The sequence below is a fragment of the Gymnoscopelus braueri genome (genome assembly GCF_963280865.1).
Source record: "Gymnoscopelus braueri genome assembly, chromosome: 13".
Classification (NCBI taxonomy): Eukaryota; Metazoa; Chordata; class Actinopteri; order Myctophiformes; family Myctophidae; genus Gymnoscopelus; species Gymnoscopelus braueri.
This window is the reverse complement of record NC_137615.1, coordinates 37,607,686-37,629,309: the sequence shown is the minus strand read 5'-3', so window position 1 is coordinate 37,629,309 and position 21,624 is coordinate 37,607,686. Positions and strand designations below refer to the sequence as shown.

The 21,624-nt window shown below is 40.1% G+C and overlaps 1 protein-coding gene across 1 annotated transcript; it reads left to right on the top strand.

Moving 5' to 3' along the window:
- The first annotated feature begins 5,335 nt into the window (after window positions 1-5,335).
- On the top strand, window positions 5,336-19,812 carry kri1 (KRI1 homolog). The gene is made up of 18 exons (XM_080447379.1): window positions 5,336-5,510; window positions 5,670-5,746; window positions 7,419-7,524; window positions 7,844-7,940; window positions 8,650-8,716; window positions 8,807-8,856; window positions 9,503-9,593; window positions 10,089-10,166; window positions 10,709-10,818; window positions 11,023-11,251; window positions 11,596-11,766; window positions 12,363-12,438; window positions 13,925-14,034; window positions 14,140-14,308; window positions 15,089-15,219; window positions 17,210-17,274; window positions 18,283-18,378; window positions 18,476-19,812. Exons 1-18 carry the CDS (start codon window positions 5,351-5,353, stop codon window positions 18,987-18,989), a joined length of 2,397 nt encoding a protein of 798 aa, XP_080303505.1. The 5' UTR covers window positions 5,336-5,350; the 3' UTR covers window positions 18,990-19,812.
- The last annotated feature ends 1,812 nt before the right edge of the window (window positions 19,813-21,624 follow it).

Here is a 21,624-nt window from a genome sequence, read left to right as displayed (position 1 = left end):
GCCCTCATACCTGTCTAACTACTTCTCCAAAGTGAGTGGCACCCACAGCCACAACACCAGAGGGAGCACCCACGATCGGCTACCCCCCAAATTGAGAACAAACATGGGGAAATTATACTTCTCTGCCACCCTAATGTGGATTGCCCTGACATCATCCATTAAATGATGTGAATCACTGGTTTCTTTCAAAACTGTCCCGAAAAAGCATCTGTCAGGAAACTACAAGTGGAGTTAGATATGAATTCCCATTGAAATGAGGGGTCATACGTTGCCACCTTTTTCTCATCTGTAATTATAGCTATTTGAATTTGAAGACCACAATGGAATCAAGTCCCCAGGACTGCTTTACTGTACTTCGTGCTGTTCACATTTTTTGACTAATAAAGTATTCAATCAATCAATCAAATTGATGTGCCCTTAATGCTGCTAATTTCTTTCAAAATGTATTTTCTTTTTCAAAAATAGCGGAAATAGCAGATCTACAAGCTCAGTTGTGAGCTTGTGTGAGAGCTATTTAAAAAAAACGATGTTCAAAAATAGGGAAAATAGCAAAAAGCAATGCGTTGTGAGCTTGCAGACTATTTTCGCCAGAAAATAATTATGCAGATGCCACAACTTTGTGGAACAGAGATTGTCTGTTTCTGTGGTTAAGTGGTTAAATTGGATAAAATATTATTTAACAAAAGTACAGTGGATACATTTTAGTGATTTAGATGGTCGGAAAAAACATCTTATGATGAGTCATGTTTCCGAGAATTCCAGATTCTCTCACACACACACACACACACACACACACACACACACACACACACACACACACACACAGCTCGCCGCCTGGGGGCCATGGCATAACTCAAGGTGTTTTGCATACAAACAGATGTGACCAGACCCTCACGTTGCTTGGAAGCAATAAATGTGAGTGTTGACCTGGAACCGAAGAAGAAGAAAAAAACAAGAAGGGCTATCAGTGAGGGGAACGTCTACCCTCTGACCCCCACAGGGTCAGACGACAAATCACGCTCAACCTTAAGGTTTAGACCTACGTCACCCACCATGAGGCTCCCAGCCCAAGGCTTCAGACGGCCAGAAGTGATAAGTTGATGCCACAGGTCAGTAAAACATGCAAAGTTGTGGCACAACAATATAACTCACATGAGTAGTAGTGCAACATAGACACGCAAGTGTAACATATGTACACGCAAGAACACAACTACGTATATACAATTTATTTTGGGTGGATTCTCTCTGACTTTTCAAACATGTATCTGTCTGGTTCATACATCTTTATAAATCAAGTATCATAAGCAGTGTGGTCTGTGTAATTGTCAGCTATTTTAGGCTTGTGACACTGTCGTACAATAAAGTATAAATCAGTTGTAATGGGACACAGTATCAGTGGGACATTATCAACCCCCTGAACACTTTCTGGTTTAAATAGATGTCATTCTATACAGATTTTTCAATCACTACCACAGGGTTTTTGTTTTAGTTGGCATGAGGCAGCAGAAAGACAGATATTTTCTAAGAATGTTTCTAACATCATTAATCATTAACATATCAACAAAAGGTCGAATGCAGTGCAGTTCAGTTTTTCCTGTACCAGCGGTGAACTGAACAAATACAATGTTTTTTCTGGTTTCTGCATTTGTTATTATACTAATGTAATGGCTGATCGGTATCTAAATATATGTACGTTGATCTCTAATATAAATGGAATATAAATGATGTCTTCCATTAGTTTATTTCAGGTGTACTCTATATGGGGTTTAGAAATGAATTTATTATGTATATTCGTTGGTTATTTTTTTGTGATCAACTTTTTTGTTCCGATTGTTGCATGATAGATCATTATTGACAACCTGACAGAAGTGACACGCACATGACATAGCATCCATTTAGGTGCCATATCTCTGAAAGGATTATAAGGTCTGCTAAATTTCACCTGTTTCTAAACTGAACCTGCTCTACATTCTTCCAAGGTCCCAGACTATACTTATAGTGAAAAAATATAAATCTGATTTAGACAGCTAGCGAGAGAATCCAGCTCTGCATTCTTGTGGGCCAAAGCACATCCTCTTTCAAACACACAGTGGCAGCCAAACCTGTGGGCTGCTCAGATGTACACAGGAATGCATTCATAGACCATTGCTGACCCTTGGCTCGAAGGATGTTTTGTTGGAAACGTTTATTGCCCCACACACAGATCATACCTATAGTACTGTAGCCCACTGGACAAGCACATGTCACACACACCAGCTCATAGTCTGACCGATGCGTTACCCTGATACCACTGGTAGAGTTCTTATCTGTAATCTATCTATCTACCTATTAAGTAAACAGTAGTCCTTGAAAACATGAAGAACTCAATGTGTCTTATCCTATGAACATAAATGCAAAGGTGTAAACTTTGCATATTGATATAATTCTGTTTTTCATTAGGTTGAATATATTTAACACAAATTCATCAGAATTCACTACATTTAACAAATATTAAAATAATAAAAATATACTTACAATTCTAACAAGTAGTACAGGTCAAGAGGTTAATTAGCCTTCTTAACTGAGCTTTTATTTGTAATGTACATCTTTACCAATACCCTGAAAGATTCACAACTTGGAAGAGGATCTGATCTGTCAGTTGTAAAATGTGTATAATTTAGATAAGCGGTACAGTATCTAAATAGACTAGACTAGATAGGAAAATATAATACTATACTTTCAGTGTATATTGTGTATATTTATACACGCTAACACAGCTGAGTCACTTCTGTGGTTATCTCATGTTGTTTACTGCTGCTACAAAAAAACTACCATCCTAGGTGAAGGCTATCCTCATTTGCCATAAACATCAAAGCACAAGAAGAGGAGTTAGAGTGTACTTTGACCACTATAGACTGAACCTACAATGTGTACTGACAGTTTGTCGAGTGAGTGTGGTGTAGGTGGGAATTATTTAGGTTTCCCACAGCAGTTCAGCACAGAGGGGGAAGACAGGGACATAAACTGGATATGGACAGACTGCATTCAGTCTCATACTAATGTTTTGCACATTAATTGTGCCTCAGCGTATACCCAGAACAATCTGTGTGGTTGATTATCAGTATTTAGTGAAGTCACCTAACCTGGCCTGGCATTGGCCGGACTGATGGTGTGGATTCACTCACATACTACCACGTGTGGGTGGATCCGCGTTGTCGGTCTGGCTAATGCCAGGCTAACCCTAAACCCTAATTAGCACTGTTTCTAACCCCAAGAGACTGTGGGGGCAGTAGCATGCCACTTGGACACAGGCCAGGGTTTGATCAGCCTCGGTCAGGTCGCCTGGAGGAGGATGTCTGTTGCAAGACCCGAAACACCCAGTGACTCCAGGTAGCAACACGGATGAGGTGTCCAAGTTTGTGCATCAGTTGATGTTTTATTAACTAGTAACAGATTTCTTTATTTTTATGAATGGGTTTTACAGCATTGAATTTACAGTTTGACAGATTCTTTGAGTTGCCAGTGAATTAATTTATTGTACTCTGTTAACAGGCGAACCCTTGAACTCTTGGTTTTATATTAATAAATAATGTCATCATCAGTCATATATCTAAATGTGTATGTCAAGTCAGGTCACATCTCAATTCACAGATTACCTTGCAGGATAACAAAGGACAATCCCGATAAAACAAGCGAGAACAAACATATCATGAAAGATATGGGCCTACAGCTTGTTTGAATACATACATGAGAGATGAGAGTGTGCATTGAGTGAGTGAGTGAGTGAGTGCGTGCGTGCATGCATGCTGGTGCGTGCGTGTGTGCGTGCGTGCGTGTGTGCGTGCGTGCGTGCGTGTGTGCGTGTACATAGACAGTACATTGATGTTACATCTGTGTGTGGTGGGAGGTAGGCTACATTAGATCGTAAACTCTGCAAGTGGAGTTTAAGAACAACTTATGTGAACATATATTTGACCATTATGTCTCTCAGTTGACTGAGGAAAGATGGCAATTTAATGAGCTGATTTAAAAGAATGGGTGTTTATGTTCTCAAATTTTCCATAATCTGAAGCACCCTAGAAAACCAGGGACCTGAGACTGAGAATGAGAATATGTTGCAATAACATAATGGAGTAATTACTGTTTATCTGCTATCCAAAATTCCTAGAAAGTATGAGATTAAGCCAGATCCTTGACATTTCAATGTGTGATATATGTTTTCTTATGCAAGCTGCTGAGTTCTCATGTGAGACTTCAAAGACTCTTTATTATTCAGACAGCCTCTCCCCCTCAGCTCCACCAATGCCATGCCAAGCTCACATCCGTCCTACAGATTAACATTCACTCTGCAAACAACATGTTTCCCATCAGCTATATTGTTTGTTTTTGGTGGCATATTTACACATTTCCTATGGGCGACTGACTGATAACCATTGATAAAGAACTCCATCATCATGCTGTGTCAATATGTGTACAGATATCGGGGTATATATGGAAGTAAACAACTATGTGGGTTCTATGAGTGGTTTTAGTGTAGAGAAAATTATAGCTTATATTTATTTATATTTCAGCAGTCTTGTTGATGCCAATTCCTTCAGGTTTTAGACAATATTGCTCAAGTTCATTTCCTTAAATAGCAACATGATGGCTTTGACAATTGAAGAGGACACTGCACTGCAGTAACGCTCAAAATTTCACAGGAAAAAAAAAGCTTAAGAATTAAGAACTAAAACAATTATGAGTTGAATATTTCACTTTAAACCCAATGTGCAATGCATCGTAGCCTAATAATAATTTAAAAGGTCAAGTAGGTCAAGTGCAACAAAAATAAAAACAATACAAATGTTGTGTTAGTGCGTCCCCGTGTGGACATATTTATGTACTGTAACTACTCATCTGAACTGTTCACCGGAAACCAGTGTTGCCATGTCCGCTTATTATGAGCGACTTTGGGCTTGTTTTTCTGTAAATATTGGTAGTACAGTACTAGTCAAGGGTTGCAGTTTTTTGGGCTTGTTTGTTAAGTGTAGTTGCTTACTTTGGTTTTGGGTTTGTTGTGTACTGTTTCTTTAAGCCAGTATTTCCAGGAAATAATAAATATGTATTTGTCTGCAGACCCCAATCTGAAAATATGTTATGCCAGGGACTCCTGTACAAGATTTGTGTTGTTAAAATGTTTCAAAAATATTCCAAATTTTTCACATTTTCGTCCAAGATGTTTTTGAAAATAGCACACGTTTTAAAGGTCTCATCATGTAGCATAGTTGCTTCTTTTGGGCATGTTTTCCTAGACCTGGTTGCTTGTTTCTCTCGCAATATCTGGCGAGTAGCAACTCTGCCGGAAACCACGTGGTAGTAGCTCTTTACACACATGCTTAGCAACAAGAACTACTTTTCCTGCGTAAGGTACAATACTTTATCCAAAGAAAGAGTAAACGTTTTGCATCAAACCATGCCGGGTCCGATGAAGATCAACTCCAAGTTCGCGGAGAAATATGAAAAATACCGACAAAAGGAAGAGTTACAAAGGCGTAAGTGTGTTATTGTAAGCTAGCATGCTAACATCCATAGCATGGGGTCTCCTCTCTGCCGTGTAACGTTAAGGTGTAATAATGTTTTAAAATGTCTTTTCAGTGCATGAACGACAGTGAATAATATACAGCCTTATGTAATGTCTTGTCTTTCTGCAGTGAAGGACCGGTATGGACATGAAGCTGATCAAAGTGAGTCAGGCTCATCAGACTCTAGTTCTGATGACAGTGAGGTGGTAAGTAATATATAACACTCACTGCATCCTCACTCATGGTCAAACAGAGTCAGGGTGCTGATTAGCCCTGAAACATCATGTGAACCATGGCTAGGTGCTGATATTGTGCACGTTGGCTCACTGGAAACACTCTGCAACACCAGTGGGTTTAAAATTGGGGTTCAGGGACCCTCATATGGTTCCTTGAGGGGTTTCCAAATGGCCTAACGGGTGTGTAGGGTCCATTTGTACACTCAGAGTTATGGTGGAAATGAAAAAGTTTGAGAATCACTGTGCTATACTAAAAGGAACAGAGCCTTCATTAGTATCATTGGTAACACCTGTGAAGGAAGTGATAATATGGCTGCTGTGCATAGAGCCTATTCTCACTCATACTCACACTGGGTCTCATTCACACACTCTCCCACTCACTGGAGTGACAGCATGGTGCACTTTATGGACATAAGGTCCTCATGATAAATGATAATGCTATTTACAGATTGATCTCAATGCTCAATATGGGCATACTTGGTGAAACAACTAATAATTAGCTTACTGGTAGGTATGTTGTCTATATGTAAAACATTGATGCAGGTGCTTAATGCTGCATACATGAAGCACAGGACGAGATTAAGCCTGGTCCGGGACCGGAACCTGCTTCATCATGAACCTGCTTCATGATGAAGCAGGTTGCCATTTGGCCAACTCGTCTATGTGCTTTTATAGAACATTGGACTGTTATTAGACTGTAAAGACTGTCACTCCTTGTATCGGTATTTGCACTCATTCACCTCCTAGTGCATAGTGCATTGTCTATGTACAATGTATATGTGCTGTACCGGTTTCATAACCTGTGCAGTGTCATAATCAGTCTGTGCAATCAATGATGATCATCAACATGATACAATACCAATACCATTCACTCACATTCAGGGACTGATGTCGAATACCAGGTGAATTCAATTAACCACTTAAACCCTATACTTGGTTGACGGAGTCCCTCTCTGACTTTTTAGTTTTTGCCCTTAATTAAAGGTAGGGTAAGTGATTTTCTTTGGTTAAAATAAGTGTTAAATAGCTCTATATTCTGATAGTACTCATTGCTATAGAGTGTTTGTTCAGTAAAAGGAGTCTCCTTGTCTCTCGCTCTTTATAAAAAACTCTATAAAACAGAAAATGCATTTTCGTTTCAGTTTCATTTCCAATTTTATCCAATCAGGATAGAGAACTCAATCAGGATATAGATTAAACAAGTGAAATTGGAAGTGATGACACTAAGAAATTAGCAGGCAAAATTGGAACTGGAACATTATAAAAATGAAGCTTAAAAATGGGTACTTTCTCCTGATTGGCTGAGATTTTGACACCTACCGGAAAATGTATTTTCTGTTTATTAAAGAGCTGGAGCGACGGGGAGACTCCTGTTACTGAACAAACACTCTATAGCAATGATTACTATCAGAATATAGTGCTTAAACCTTTTAACAAAATACTTTTTGTTTTAACCCAAAAATATCACTTACCCTACCTTTAAATATCCTCTGAAAATAGCAGATGTAGATCTGCTATATTCAGTGAAAGTTTTCCCCAGAATACTGGGGTTTAAGTGGTTAACCATATCAGATTTCAACAATAGCCCATTGCAGAGAACTGTTCAGTGATGTATGATTCTGATGACTTTATTTGCCTTCAGGAACTTGACCCTAAACTTGAAAGGGACTTCTACAGAACACTGTCACTGCTAAAAAAGAAAGACCCTAAGATATATCAGGAAGATGCCAAATTCTACACTGAAGAAGGTAATGTCATGCACAACTATTATTGTTTGTTTATTTGGGGTGGTGGCTATTTTATCCCTCAGTCCTTATAGATTAAATATGAAATCGAATGTTTTATTTTTGAGGTTGGGAAAGAGTTTACATTTGGAAAATGTGGGACGCATTATGCATTTCCCTATGGAACAATAAAGGTTTGCATCTTGCTCTTGGAAAATGTTTGACTTCCAAAGCAGGTTTGCTTTGGACTTGTACTTTTTGAAACCTGTACAAAGCCAGGTTTGTACAGGTTTTGTTATGTTTTCTTATTTGTCAGTAAATCACATCAATCTCTAACATACAGATGAATCCACAAGCAAAAGCCAACCTTCAACATCAAAAGCTATTAAGCCAATGTATCTGAAGGACTATGAACGTAAAGTCATCTTAGAGAAGGGAGGGTAAGTGAAATACTCTTGTACAAGGTTTTACATTAGGAACTTGAGTGGATATCCAGCCATCGGACAGCATCTGTAAAGGAAATGTCATTCAGGTACCGGGCGCTCTCCTTGCTCTGTATCGACCAGTCAGTCTCCGGACACTGTGAGTGTGCCCAGGAGGACCAATCAAAAGTTAAAGCTTAGAAATTGTAAAAAAAAAAGGATAAGATATGCACATCCCCACAGTACTTTAAAAACGGTGCTGGACCAAAATTACTCGTAAGAAGGGAATGTTTGCGCACGATAGACTTCTCTCCCGTATTTTATTTAACCAACGCAAGCAACATCTCGCCCATGCAAGGGCTTCATCAGGCTCTAGAAATAGTTAAACATCAGGGATAATGTTGTATAGGGGTCTGGTGGTGTAATGTCAGTGGTTCAATGTTGCCAATGATCTTAGGTTAGCTTTCTTAGCCTTTTGAATACGCAAAATGCCTGGTAATGTTACAGTATTACAGATGGTAAAGTTTGTGTGCCAGAGAGCAAAGACCCATAAGAGAAAATGTATGTTAAAAGCTTTCAAAATTATTCCAAATTTGTCTGAATACATGCATACAATGCGTTGCATCTCAATGTGTTGAGCGTGTAGATTTTTGAATAGTCGGAAGTATAAAATAGGCTGATTGTCCACTGCCTTTAAAAATGTGACTGATTAATATTTTATTCACAGTAAATATGAAGATGATGATGATGATGAAGAAGACTACGATGATGAAGAGGCTGCCAAAAGAAGAGAGGTAGGATGCATTGTTATTATATTCATTCAGAATTGTTGATGTATGTATATGGTGGCAGCGATTTATTGTATTTCTTTTTTCTTTTTAAAGCGAGCTGCCTCTCCCAGTTACATTCAGGAGCAGAAGGAGCTGAAAGAGAGGTTTGATTGACGTTTGTATTAATGAGCATGCATATACATGAACATATATTTGTACATACGTATGTGTCAAAAGGTTAAAACACAGAGAAGCTTGAGGGTTTCTGTCCTTTGAGTCTAAATGTTTGTGTAACTGTAAACTGAAAGCCACATGTAGGGAGGTATGGTTCAACCTGTCTACATAGGATGGAGCAGTGGTTCCAGCCCTGTCTACTACATACTGTAGGGTTGTTCATTGGTTAGCATTGTTGCCTACAGAAGGTATGTCCTGGGTTCAAACCTGACTGGTGCCTTTCTGTGTGGAGGACATATTTTCCTCATGTGCGTTTTCAGCGGACCAACAGACATGCATGTTACAGACAGACAGACTCCCCCTGAAGAAGGTAGCCTAGTCTGTCTGAAACGTAGGTGTGTTTCCAGTGTCTGTGTCCACAATAAACTATTGGCATCGGCAGCAACGAGTGTGCGGCTATACTCCTTTATTCTTTAGAGACAGACTCCTGCCAGTGCATTTTAGCAAGGCATTGGCCCTATGGCTAGATCTGGTGGCTGCCTACTGCTCTTAGTAGTTAGAGTGGGTCACATGCAGAGGACAAACTCTTGATAAATAATAGTAATATCACTAATGATGTGCCCATCACTTCTCCAGCCTCCGTAAATTTGTCCAGGAGAGCGATGAAGAGGACACTGAGGGAGAATCCCACTTTCTAACCAGGAGAATTAAAACCCAGGAGGAGAAGGTCAGTCAGCGGAGGACGGGAATGTGTCCACATGGCTTATAATGTATAACGTCTGTCGGGCAGAAACCTTGTATCTCCATCTTCTTGTTTTTTTCATAATTGAATGCCTTATTTTATGCGTCACTACTTTCGGCCAATAGTAGCTAAAATAGCCAATCTACAAGCACACTTGCAGATCTGCAAATGTATTTTTGAGAATATTTTTTTACATTTTAAAATGTTTAACATTTTCACATTTTAATGACATAGGTAAAACAGCGGCACCAGGTTGAAAGTGGTTAAGTCTCTGGCTTGTAGAAATATTTAACTATAGACAAGTATTAACAAGACCTCAGCTTATGACTAAATTACAACTACATTGGATTCCATTTCCTGAAAAGAAACGATTTTGGACATGGAAGGGTTCCGCCCGACAGCGACATTAATTAAGATACGCATAACAGGTCAGCAGCTGATTCACTGTTGGCATTGGTGTGACAACCCTCTTGTGTCTAGGCTCATGAAGAGGAGGATTATGTGGAGTGGCTGAAAGGCCAGAAGGAGTGGGAGGGACCAGAAGAGGTGCAGGACATGGTGAGTGTGCATCACTGAAGGAGGCACAGATAGAGAGAGAAACAATTGAAAATCAATGTACTAAAGATGAACTGGAATGGAACACTGAAGTTATATTGGTGTTGACTGAAATTGTGGTATTTTTTCATTCTCAAAGCAAGTTTTTTGCAAGTGTACATTGACCCAAAAAACATTAAGCCTGGAGTCATGGTTCAAGGACATTGAGTGCGATGGTCAATAATATTAAAAGGCGATTCTGACAATATTTTATATGAATCATATAGTTCTGTTGTACGGAGAACATCTGGAAATGTCTTGAGAGCGCTCTCTTGTCAGCTTAAGCATTGGCAATAAGTGTTATGTCAGATTTACACACATCCTTCTCACAAGTTAAATGTCGACAAAGTCGCCCTATAAGTGCATATTCAGTTGGATTCAAGCATGTGCAACAAAGCTTCACATTTCATCAGATTGTAAATGTGATTGATTGAAATAATAGATGACTGAACAGTATTGAATGTGGTGATGGCAAACTGATCAGGGATGTGTTTGCATTGAGACAGAAGTACCTGAGGGACTACTGGAATGACCCAGAGTTGGACAAAAAGGAGCGCTTCCTCAGAGACTTTGTGCTCAACAAAACCTACCTGGACGATGAACATGATGATGACAGGTCAGTTGACCGCCCATCACAAGTCATAGAATAGCTGTACCACCATATACTGTAGAAGTATACTGTTTCCGGCATATGGTCAAGTGAGCAATGAATTTGATTTGCCAACTTTAGCTTTGTTCTAATTAGTTTTACGTTTCGCCATCACATTTTTCCATTCTTCCTTTTGACTGTACTGTAACTATTCCTGGCTGCGTTTTGAAGGATCCCTACCTATGATGAAGTGGTCCAAGATGACGTGGACGACTCGGAGGAGGAAGGGGAGTCGTTCCTTCGACGGCAGGAGGACTTTGAGAGAAGCTACAACTTCCGCTATGAGGAGCCAGACGCCCTCAAGATCAAAACCTATCCTCGCAACATTGCCACCTCCGTCCGCTCCAAAGACGACAGGAGGAAAACGAAACGGGAGGAGGTGAAAGAGAGGAAGATAAAGGTGAGTATCTGACAACGCCCCTTTCATCCACTGACTCCGTATTGGACCATTGCTCTGATCATTGGGCCGTCTGAATACAGAGATACACTGGACACAAAAAAAAAAATGTTTTCATTGTTACATTGTGGTAAATGTTCATAATCATGACAGTCAGGATGGATCCTGGCAAGCAAAAAAAACAACAACAAGACTATAGGTCAACTACGATCTGTGGTATCGGCCAGTGATTTTTATATCTGCATCTCTAATAAATCTGCCCTTTCCCCCTCATACATATTAACATGTGCTTATCATTTAGCTGATGTAGCGCAGGGATGTCATGTTATGCAATTCCTAATTTTCAGGAGAAAGAGCTGAAGCAGGAACAGCTGAAGCAGCTGAAGAACCTGAAGCGCATTGAGATCATGGAGAAGCTGCAGAAGCTGAAGGAGCTGACGGGGAATGAACAACTGGCTTTCAATCAGGAAGACCTGGAGGAAGACTTTGACTCCCTGCATCACGACCAGTTCATGCAGGTGAAAACACTGCAGGCACTGCTGAAACCTTTGCTCAAATAACAGCCGATCGACAGAAAAATCTATAGAATTAATACAGTTTAGTAATTGACTAATCTGTTTAATGATGTTTTGTAAAGGTTTCTAATATGTACTATTTACAACGTCACCAAAATCAGCACTTGTCTTGTTGTTTTATGATATGGATAATATTATTATAAAATGAAAATATGTTTACCCAGCAGTCAAAACATAACAAGCAATTTCATGTCTGTCTGGGTTCATATAAATTGAGATGAGCATTTACCGTTATTTGTACTTTATTACCTTATTTTTCAAGTTTGTGAATTAATTGATAGATAAAATGTGATGAGTGTTAGTCTTGGATCACGTACGCAGTTTAAAAAGTCAATGCTCCGTACTGATGTGTACATTATAAGCTGTGGGTATTACTTCCAAGAATCCATCCTTGGAAATTAATTGACCACCCTCCCTCCTCTAACAGTGCATGTACAGTATAAATGCATAGAAGTCATATATGACAAAGGAGTCTGTTTAACTTTACAATCATTGTTAGCTGAATTCTTTTGTTTTGTTGTCCTTTTATCTTTCTACAGAAATTGTATGGTGTTGAATTCTACGGTGATGAAGATGGAGAAAAGCCCCAGTTTGATGACAATGATGAACTCGAAGGTATGTTTTTGGGTGTTAGGCTGCACTAGCGCTCCTGTTTTCGTGTATAGAGGGGCGGGTGTATAGAGGCGCGGAGAGATTGCGCCTGATCCCATTGGTTCACCGATCTGTCCGTCAACCCCCGCCCGTTAACACATCCACTGCCAAGGGCTAATCTCATAATGTACTCACCAGTGCCAAGGTGTTTTTGTTGTTTTTTTGTTTTTTTCATGTCGCCATAGATCTTGTTAAAATCCTTAAGATTGAGCGCTACACAGTCTGTTTACATCCGCGCGATCTCCCTGTATCTCCCAGTGAAAACCACGTGTCAAACGGGGCATCCATGTTTGAGTTAGAGCGGATTACGTTAAACAGTGAAATGCGAGGAGAAAAAACTACAGGAAGAGAATTGAGTTTCAGTTTCGTCTGTAGAACGAGGGCGGGCGTGATCGTGAAAACCGGATCCCAAATAATTCTATTTCCTGTCATCAAACCGGAAACGGAAGTGGATCAAAAAAATTCCGAAAGTGCACCCGGACCGCGCATGCGCGAAAAGACCGCAGCCCGTAGGGCTACGGTCTCGGCGCTTAACAGTTGGATTTAACGGCCCGTAGGACTACGGTCTTGGCAGTTAATGTGTTAACACAACATTACGAGCGACGCCCACTGCACGCTCCTCCAGGCTTTTATTTTTTAGCAAATCTAAACAATAAAAGCCTGGAGATCGAGGCTAGTTGGGTGGTTACTCTACAGTAACCAGGGAAATGGGAAATGGCTGCACTGAATGACATGAAACTTGAAATAAGAGACTGCAGTGGTCCCTAGGTTAATTTGGCCAATTGACATGGCGATTGGGTCACAGGTCATGAAAAAGGACAAAATCATGTATCTACAAGATAATAACGTGTCACACGTGGCACGTTGTGAACTTGCAGATCTGCTATTCTCTAGGGGTGTGCCGATACACTAATTTCACGATACGATACACGATATTGGGCTCACGATATCGATACGATATATGGCACTTTTTTATTTTGAAAATATATGGGGGGAAAAAAAGCAAATGCAAACAAATACTGCAGGCGAAAGTAGTTGCAAACGTGGGGTTATTGCGTGTCCCGTTCCCGTCGCGGTGAAATCGCAGTTCCATGCACATGGTAATGGTCAATGGCTGTGTGCAATTTCAGATCAATAGCTCCAGCCACTGAGGAGAAGCAGGCAGAACAATTTTGGTCTCACCACATTTTAGTCTCACCACATTTTGGTCTCAGAGGTTTTTTTCCAAAACGATGCATATCGTCACGAAAACGTATCGCGGGACGATATATCGGCACACCCCTACTATTCACTATTCAAGAAATGTTTAAAGTATGAAATAGGGCTTAAGTGGTTAAAGCGGGGTGGGGTTTGTTGTGCCTGACACCACTTGTCTTGTAATGTATTGGTCTCTCTGCAACGGACATTCATATCAAGATGTGACTATTGTTTCTGTGTGTGTGTGTTACAGACCACTGGAACTGGGACACGTGGACGGGCGAGGGAGAAGAGAAAGACTGTGGTGGGGAGGAAGAGAAGTATGAAGCTCAAGATCCAAACTGCGAGGACCCAGACTTCATTGTGAGTCACCTTGGTTCGAGGTTCTCATGTTTGGGAAGAACAGCCTTTTTTGTTGATGCTGGTTGTGTGATGCTATTGCTAATAATCTGTATCTGTTGAAAACAGATGGATGCAGACTATGACCCCAGTCAGCACACTGCCTCCAAGAAGAAGAAAAAAAAGGAGAGGCAGATGAAGAAGAAAGAGGATGCCACGCAGATGGGAAAGAAGAGAAAGAAGTCGCACTTTGCTGAGGTCGTCACATCACACAAAGAAAAGCCTATATTTGATCCTCGTAAGTGTCAATGAGTAAGAGTCAATGAGTCCTTGTCACATTCATGCCCCTAATTGTATGTCTTATTTGTATTCTGCTATAATTTGAATTTTAGAATTTATTGCACAACGGAAAATGGAAACAAAGTTATAGAAACACTAGCCCATACCCACCATTTCAACAACAAGGCTACCTGAGATGAGCTTATTTGAGCCACGTGGCAGCACCCTCTGGTGGACAGAAGGTCTCATTAGAATAATCTTGCGCATGCTTTGAGCAGAAAAAATATATAATATCCTATCCTATATTAAAATTGGCTTAAGGGAGGATCATGTCACCATGACTCAGCCAAAACCATATCAGGATTTCCCTTTGCAGCTACACCCAAATATGGAGTGTTGTCTAACCTCAATGTGTAGAGGCACAAACAAATCAGTCAGCACAAATCAGTGGCACAAACAAATCAGTCGAATCAGCTCGGCACAAAGCGGAGACTGACAGATACAGAGATCTCAATTATATGGGCATATCACCATGGGCATAAACTGACCTCCATATATGGGCATAAAAGGGACAAGGATTGACAGATACAGATATCTCCATATATAGGTGGCCCGAACCTCTAGTAAATAAAAAAACATGTGAAATAATTCGTGCTGATGAGATAAAAACTTCCTGAGGTACTTCAGAAAACATTTTACCTCCAAACCTTTTGTAGAGGAATAACTCATGATCCATGGGGACAAGAAGTAAATGTTAGATTCATATTATGCATTCCAATAACTGAAGCTTGCGTTTCAGAGGAGAAGAGTTATGAGAAGTACCTGGACGAGTATTACAAGCTGGACTATGAAGACATCATTGATGACCTCCCCTGCCGTTTCCGCTACAGGGAGGTTTTGGCAAACGACTTTGGCCTGACCGCAGGCGAGGTATGAAATTAATACAAGTATAGTTCTAGACTAGTTACTCATGCCACCTTGTGTCATACAACCTGAACTATCCCTTAAAGGAGAATTCCGGACAAATTAAGTGTTATCTTTGATGTCTCGTTACTCACCTACCGATGTGAAAAGTAGCGTTCTTTTTTTTCATATATTCCCCTGTCGTCATTTTTTAAACACCCTCCGTTGTTATAATGGGAGCCGCTGGGTTAGTGAAGTTCGTCTATTATAACCGATGCAATGTTATTTTTTTCTCTACTACGATTCATTGTAGAGTCTCATGATAGTCAAACATGCGCTGAAAATTCCTGCGAGCCTGCCGTTAATGGCGAACGATTTAACACTGGTTGCTTGTTTCTTCCAGAACCTGGCAACTCGTGTTGCCAGAATCTGGAAACAAGCAACCAGTGTTAAATCGTTCGCCATTAACGGCAGGCTCGCAGGAATTTTCAGCGCATGTTTGACTATCATGAGACTCTACAATGAATCGTAGTAGAGAAAAAAATAACATTGCATCGGTTATAATAGACGAACTTCACTAACCCAGCGGCTCCCATTATAACAACGGAGGGTGTTTAAAAAATGACGACAGGGGAATATATGAAAAAAAAGAACGCTACTTTTCACATCGGTAGGTGAGTAACGAGACATCAAAGATAACACTTAATTTGTCCGGAATTCTCCTTTAAGATTATACTCAAATAAAAAACATATTTTGGCTTTGGCCACTAGATAAATGTGATCGAGTGTAGATGTATTACCAACGTTGTGGTCCCCTAGTCCTGCACTGATGAGTCTACATGTGTGACCTGGTATTGCTGCCCTGCGGGGAAAGCTCTGACCAGGGAATGATCTCACTTTAATCTTCTCTCTGAGCAGACAAGGACAAACGGCAATTGTGAAATCAAAGGGCACAAAGGGGGGATGATAGTTTATGTGGTGCTGGTGGGTGTTAAAAACGTAGAGGTGTTTATTGGAGGGCATAGTGCAGATGCATTGAATCCAAACAAAGTGTACCGTAGGTTATATAAAAAATAAACTGGAAAATTCCAAGGCACACTTGTTAAAAAGCCTTTTATTAAAGGAGGAGTTCACCCAAAAAATGACTTATTTTCTATCAATTACACACCCCATGAAGCCTTGATTTCATGGATTTATTTTTGTTTTTGTGGCATTCATAAAACAATAATTTGATGACCGTGTGTATTTCCGGTAGGAGACACAAATAATCTACTTTGTGTCTCCTACCGGATACATTAGCCGGTAGGACACGGGAATCAAATTATTAGCTTAGGAATGCGACAAAAACAAAAAAGAATCCATGGATTCAAGGCTTCATAGGGTGTGCAATTGATAGAAAATAAGTCATTTTTTGGGTGAACTCCTCCTTTAATGTGTCTGATGTATGGAAAGAATAAACTAATGCTAGCCAAATCTCTGAAGGTCTTTAAGATTTTTCCTATGCGAGTTTACAGCCAATTTAGCTTTTTATAAGCTGCACAACAGTTGGATTTTAGGCAATTGTGAAATGCCTCCATGTATGAATGGTTTATGCTTTATTCCACTGGTTCTCAAAATGGTGTCCTGGACGGCCAGGGGTCCTTCAGGGGGTTCCAGGAGGCCTCAGCAAAATGAGGAACAGTTTAAACACTGTATATTTTTCTAGCTGTTCAAAAATGGCTGAACTACAAGCTCACAATCTGTCATGATGCTGTGTATTGTGAGCTTGTAGATCTGCTTTTTATTTTATTGCTTTTAATTTTATTGGCCAAATACATGAAAGTGAATTTGGGTGTTCTTGACATGAAAATGTTTTGAGAACCATGCTCTATTCTAGCCTGGAGACCAGACGAAAAAAAAGAAAAGCCCTCAGTGATATTAGTCTGGCCATGCCAGGCTAGCTCTATTCAATATGTAATGTGGCTGTTGGTTAGATGTAACTCAGTAGGTTAATGGAAGACTCTGTTTCCCTCCAAAGGTCATGAGAGCTGATGACAAGGAGCTGAACCGCTGGTGTTCTCTGAAGAAGACTTGCATGTTCAGGTACGGATGCTACCCTTCACTTGAAAACTGATAGATTTAGGAATCAAGAAATTGATAATGGCAAGCCACTCACTTGATTGCAATCTTTTATCATTTTATTTATATTTATTTATTTATTTATTATATTTCAGCTGTGTCCCTGTAAGATCCTGTAATCTACTCTGTTTGATGGTCCAACATTTTCACTGGCTGCTTATATTAAGCAACAGTGTTGCTGTTGAAAAGAAGGGAAATAAATAAAATTAATAAAGACTATAGTCAAGTCTTTTGTAGAGCAATGTAGAGCACGTCTTAACTCTTGGTATATTTAGAAATCCCGCTGTGCTGCTGTCCACAGTGAATGTCTTTACTCTCGACTCAACTGTGTTTGCAATTAACAATTACAGATTATTTTTCAGATTATTTAATCTGTGTCAATTAATTTAGACCATAAAATAATGTTATAATAAAGTAGATAAATAAAATAAATAAATAACAAATGCTCATTCCAAGTTATATTTAAACCCAAACAGACATCTTGAACTTGCTTAAAGCTGCACTAATTAACTTTCCTCTTCAGCCCTGGATTTGAGCCCAGTTTCCTGCGCAAGTGCTGCAATTTTTACCATTGAGCTAATAGAGCCTGCCTGCTTGCTCGGGGGATACATTTAATCTTGACCAAGTACAAAATTGTGTCAGATCCTGTATTTATGTGAGACATGACCTTTGACACAATCTAAATGTCTCAATAGAAAAGCAGGGAGACCAAATACAACCACCCCAATTGTATAAATTACATTGTATTAATATACACTACCATACAGATTGGAATAAATTACATTTTATTCATTACAAAAACGTTAATATAAATATGCAGCAGTGAAATTTTTAACTTTTCATTTCATAATATAAAACAAAGACGAGCAGTCTCATTTCTGTGAAATTGTAAATGGGACATACCGGTATTAGAAATGTTTCACTGAATGTTTATTTGATGAATCATGTCACCCCTCTGTCTCATTGTCCCAGGACTGACAGGGAAGAATTGGGTGATCTGAAGAACTATGAAATGAGGGCAAAGAACGAAAAGAAAAAGAGACAAATTCTGAGTTCCCTCTATACTGAGTGAGTACTGATCTGACTTTGCCTTTACTACTGTACATGCAGCCATACACTATGGCAAATCATTTGACCAAAATGTCTCTTAACTGCTTTTCTGTAGGGAGGATGAAGAGGAGCCCGAGGGCACGTCCAAGGTGACCAAGAATAAAAGGGATCGTCTGCAGAATGCTGAGAAGCAAGGCAGTGGAGCAGAGGAGGATGGGGAACCAGGGACCAGTCTGTCCGTCTCCGGTGGCAGCTCTGCAGAAGGAACTTTGGGCAAAGCTGTCAGTGAGCTTCTGGATGTAGACGACAACGACGAGCTCTTAATGCCCAAGAAGAAGATGAAGCTTGAAGAGAACTCTCAATCGCTCACTGCCGATGAGGAGTCGGCAGGTCAAGCAGAGGAGGGTGACAGCAGGACTGGGGGGCCAAAACGACCCAACAAGAAATACAGGCATCCGGGTGGCCGCCTCATATCAAGATCAATAAGAGTGAAAATGGGTGGCCGCGAGTTCAGTGGACAAAGACTCAAAGCCTTTGGACTGAACCCAAAGAGACTGCTGTTCAGACAGCTTCACAAGCAGAAACGAAAAACCCAGGAGAAGATGGAGAAGAACAAAAGCAAAGTGTGATAGTCATTCAATTCTGTTTGAAGCGTTGGCAGCTTGGTTTTGAAATCTGCCAAACTTTACATTTCTCCCGATTTAATCATTATGCCAATTAACCCCTGGTGTCTATAGTCCCTTTCACTGGCACTGCTAACACCTACTGTTTGGTCTGGGAAGGGTTGGAGGCAACCACATGGAATCGCTAGCCACTTCTTTTCACCTTACAGTAAGGACTTTCAGAGAAGGCATAGCACGTGCAGGAACACTTCCCAGTTTCGCTCCCTGTTGAACGGGTTCCCTGACCGTGACCAACCAGTAGGAGTCGCAAAAGAGAACGCCCTCTCCTGGCGACTTCCCACCCGTGAACACGGCCAATTGTGTGGTCGTTGGATGAATCGAACCCCAGTCTGTAAAGTTGTGGGGACGAAGAAGCACATTTTGACAATAGGGAGTTAAATATTCATATCAACAACCGCTTAACATTCTTATTCAGGTTTTACTGATTATACACACACACACACACACACACACACACACACACACACACAGTATACAGTGTGTGTGTATATATATATATATATATATATATATATATATATAGAGAGAGAGATATCTTTTTTTTTTCCTAAGCTTTTATTTGACAAATTGTCTGGCTGACCGTGAATCGAAAAGGGGACTCAGGCATTTGAGCCCATGTAGTACAAGCCCTAACCACTTGGCTGTCGGGTGCCCCCTGATTCACTATGGCAAAGTTTTGAACACTGCCTATTTTGTACACACAAAATACCCCATTTCCAATACACAATTTGAGGGTTACAAATTGAAATAAACATTTTTGTGAATGTAATTCAACTTGCTTTGTCTCTCAGTCAAATAATATAGATTTCATGGAGGTGCTTTGGTTGTTTTTTTGTTTCCCAAATTACCTGCCTTTTTTCCTCCCCAGTTAAGATATTGGTTATGGTGTCACGGCAAAGTTGCCAAGTAATGGTTTACTTTGAGATAACTGCCACGGGGCAAGTCTGGAGCTCTGTAAGCACAATGAGACATACATCCCTTTGGGTTAAAATGTAATTATTTCAGGCAGAAGACCTTGTCAGAAGTCCCCACCAGAAGGACAAACTCTGCTGGCTGAGGTCACCTGAACATACTTCACTCACAGGCATACATATAACAATTGATAGACGGATAGATGGACGGACGGACTTTGATTGGAGCTTAGCCTCGGACAGTCATTCATTGACTACTAAGACAATATGCCATTTTGTGGTTTTGAAATTCCATCACGGGTGACAGACTGTTTCTGCCGATCTCTGTTTTGGGGGTTTATTGACTTAAAAAAAAAAATATATATATAAACCACCCTGCGTATGAGTAAGGAACCAGGTACAGATGTCTAACCACTTTCAACCTGCCATCCCTATATTGGGCATGTCATTTTAGATTAAGATGTTTCTACAAGCTTGTAGATCAGCTATTTGTGTTACTTTTTTGTGACACTGCCTTGCAATTAAGTATGAAATAGGGCTTTAGTGGGTATAGTGAGTATTCACACAAAGGGACTTCTCCTTTAATCTGAGAAATGTGGAATAAATGTATGCAATTTATGTATGTTAGAAATGTAATTGAAGTCATTTGTTAAAAGTTCTTAAATGATAGCTCATTTTAACCACTTGGACCATACTTAGTAAAATGGAGCTGAGTTGCACTACTTGGTGCTTTCTTTTTCTATCACCAAACACCAAATGGCCTTGCCAAAAATAGCCGATCTATAAACTCACATTTTGGCTAATCTTTCCCAGAATATGCATGCTGCTGGGGTTCAAATGGTTAGAGTTTTTGGGTTCCTATTGTGACATGTTAAATTGTCTACTTAAAGCTTATTTCATGATGAATTCCATGATGAGGGAGGTTAAACTAAGAAATCTCCAAATTGTGTTATCTCTCTGTCCCTCTCTTGCAGAGGTAGGGTGAGACAGACCAATATTCACAGGACCAGATTAAAACTGCCCCTTTTTGGAGGAAAGTTCCAATCAGACTTATTTTTCTTCTTTTATTAATATACTATTTTAACACACTCAGGATTCAACTGTGCTTGCTTGGGAAGTATTGTTAGGTGTTCTGAGCCTCCTGGATTATTTGTACCAGAGCAATGTTATATTGTCTTGCAGGGACTGACGTCAGGCAATTGGCATATGAATCTTTCCTGGGATCCTTTGCCCTGTGCCCCTCTTTCAGTTATAGGCTTTCTTATTAAAATAATATAAAATAAATATGTGTGTGTCTCACTCTCCAGCAGGCTCTGGCCCTAAGTGCTGGCTCTCCAGAATTTAGAAACATGGCAAGCATTCGATCAAGGCATTCGATTTGTGAATTAATTCACTCAGTGTTGTGTCACATTGTGTCATTCTTAATTGTGGGTTTGTGGGATAAATCATTGTTAGTAAGGGCACTGGGATTAACAGAAGGGGCGCTAATGCAACGAATAAAGATGCCAACCGCCATAAAAAACCCCATAAAGAAGTAGTTCCATCCCGGATGCAGGGTTGCCAAGTTCGCTTATTATAAGCGACTTCGGGCTTGTTTTTCTGTTGTGTTGCTTGTATTGGTAGTTGCGGCGGGTTGCTCGCATTGCGACGCGTTGTGAGCTTGTAGATGT

What these genes read in the sequence shown, in the direction of transcription:
- kri1 (XM_080447379.1), top strand. Translation starts at nt 5,351, where the DNA reads ATGCTTAGCAACAAGAACTACTTTTCCTGCGTAAGGTACAATACTTTA. An exon ending in CAAATTCTACACTGAAGAAG is followed by an intron (nt 7,525 to 7,843) that starts GTAATGTCATGC and finishes TCTAACATACAG; the next exon opens with ATGAATCCACAAGCAAAAGC. An exon ending in GTCATCTTAGAGAAGGGAGG is followed by an intron (nt 7,941 to 8,649) that starts GTAAGTGAAATA and finishes TTTTATTCACAG; the next exon opens with TAAATATGAAGATGATGATG.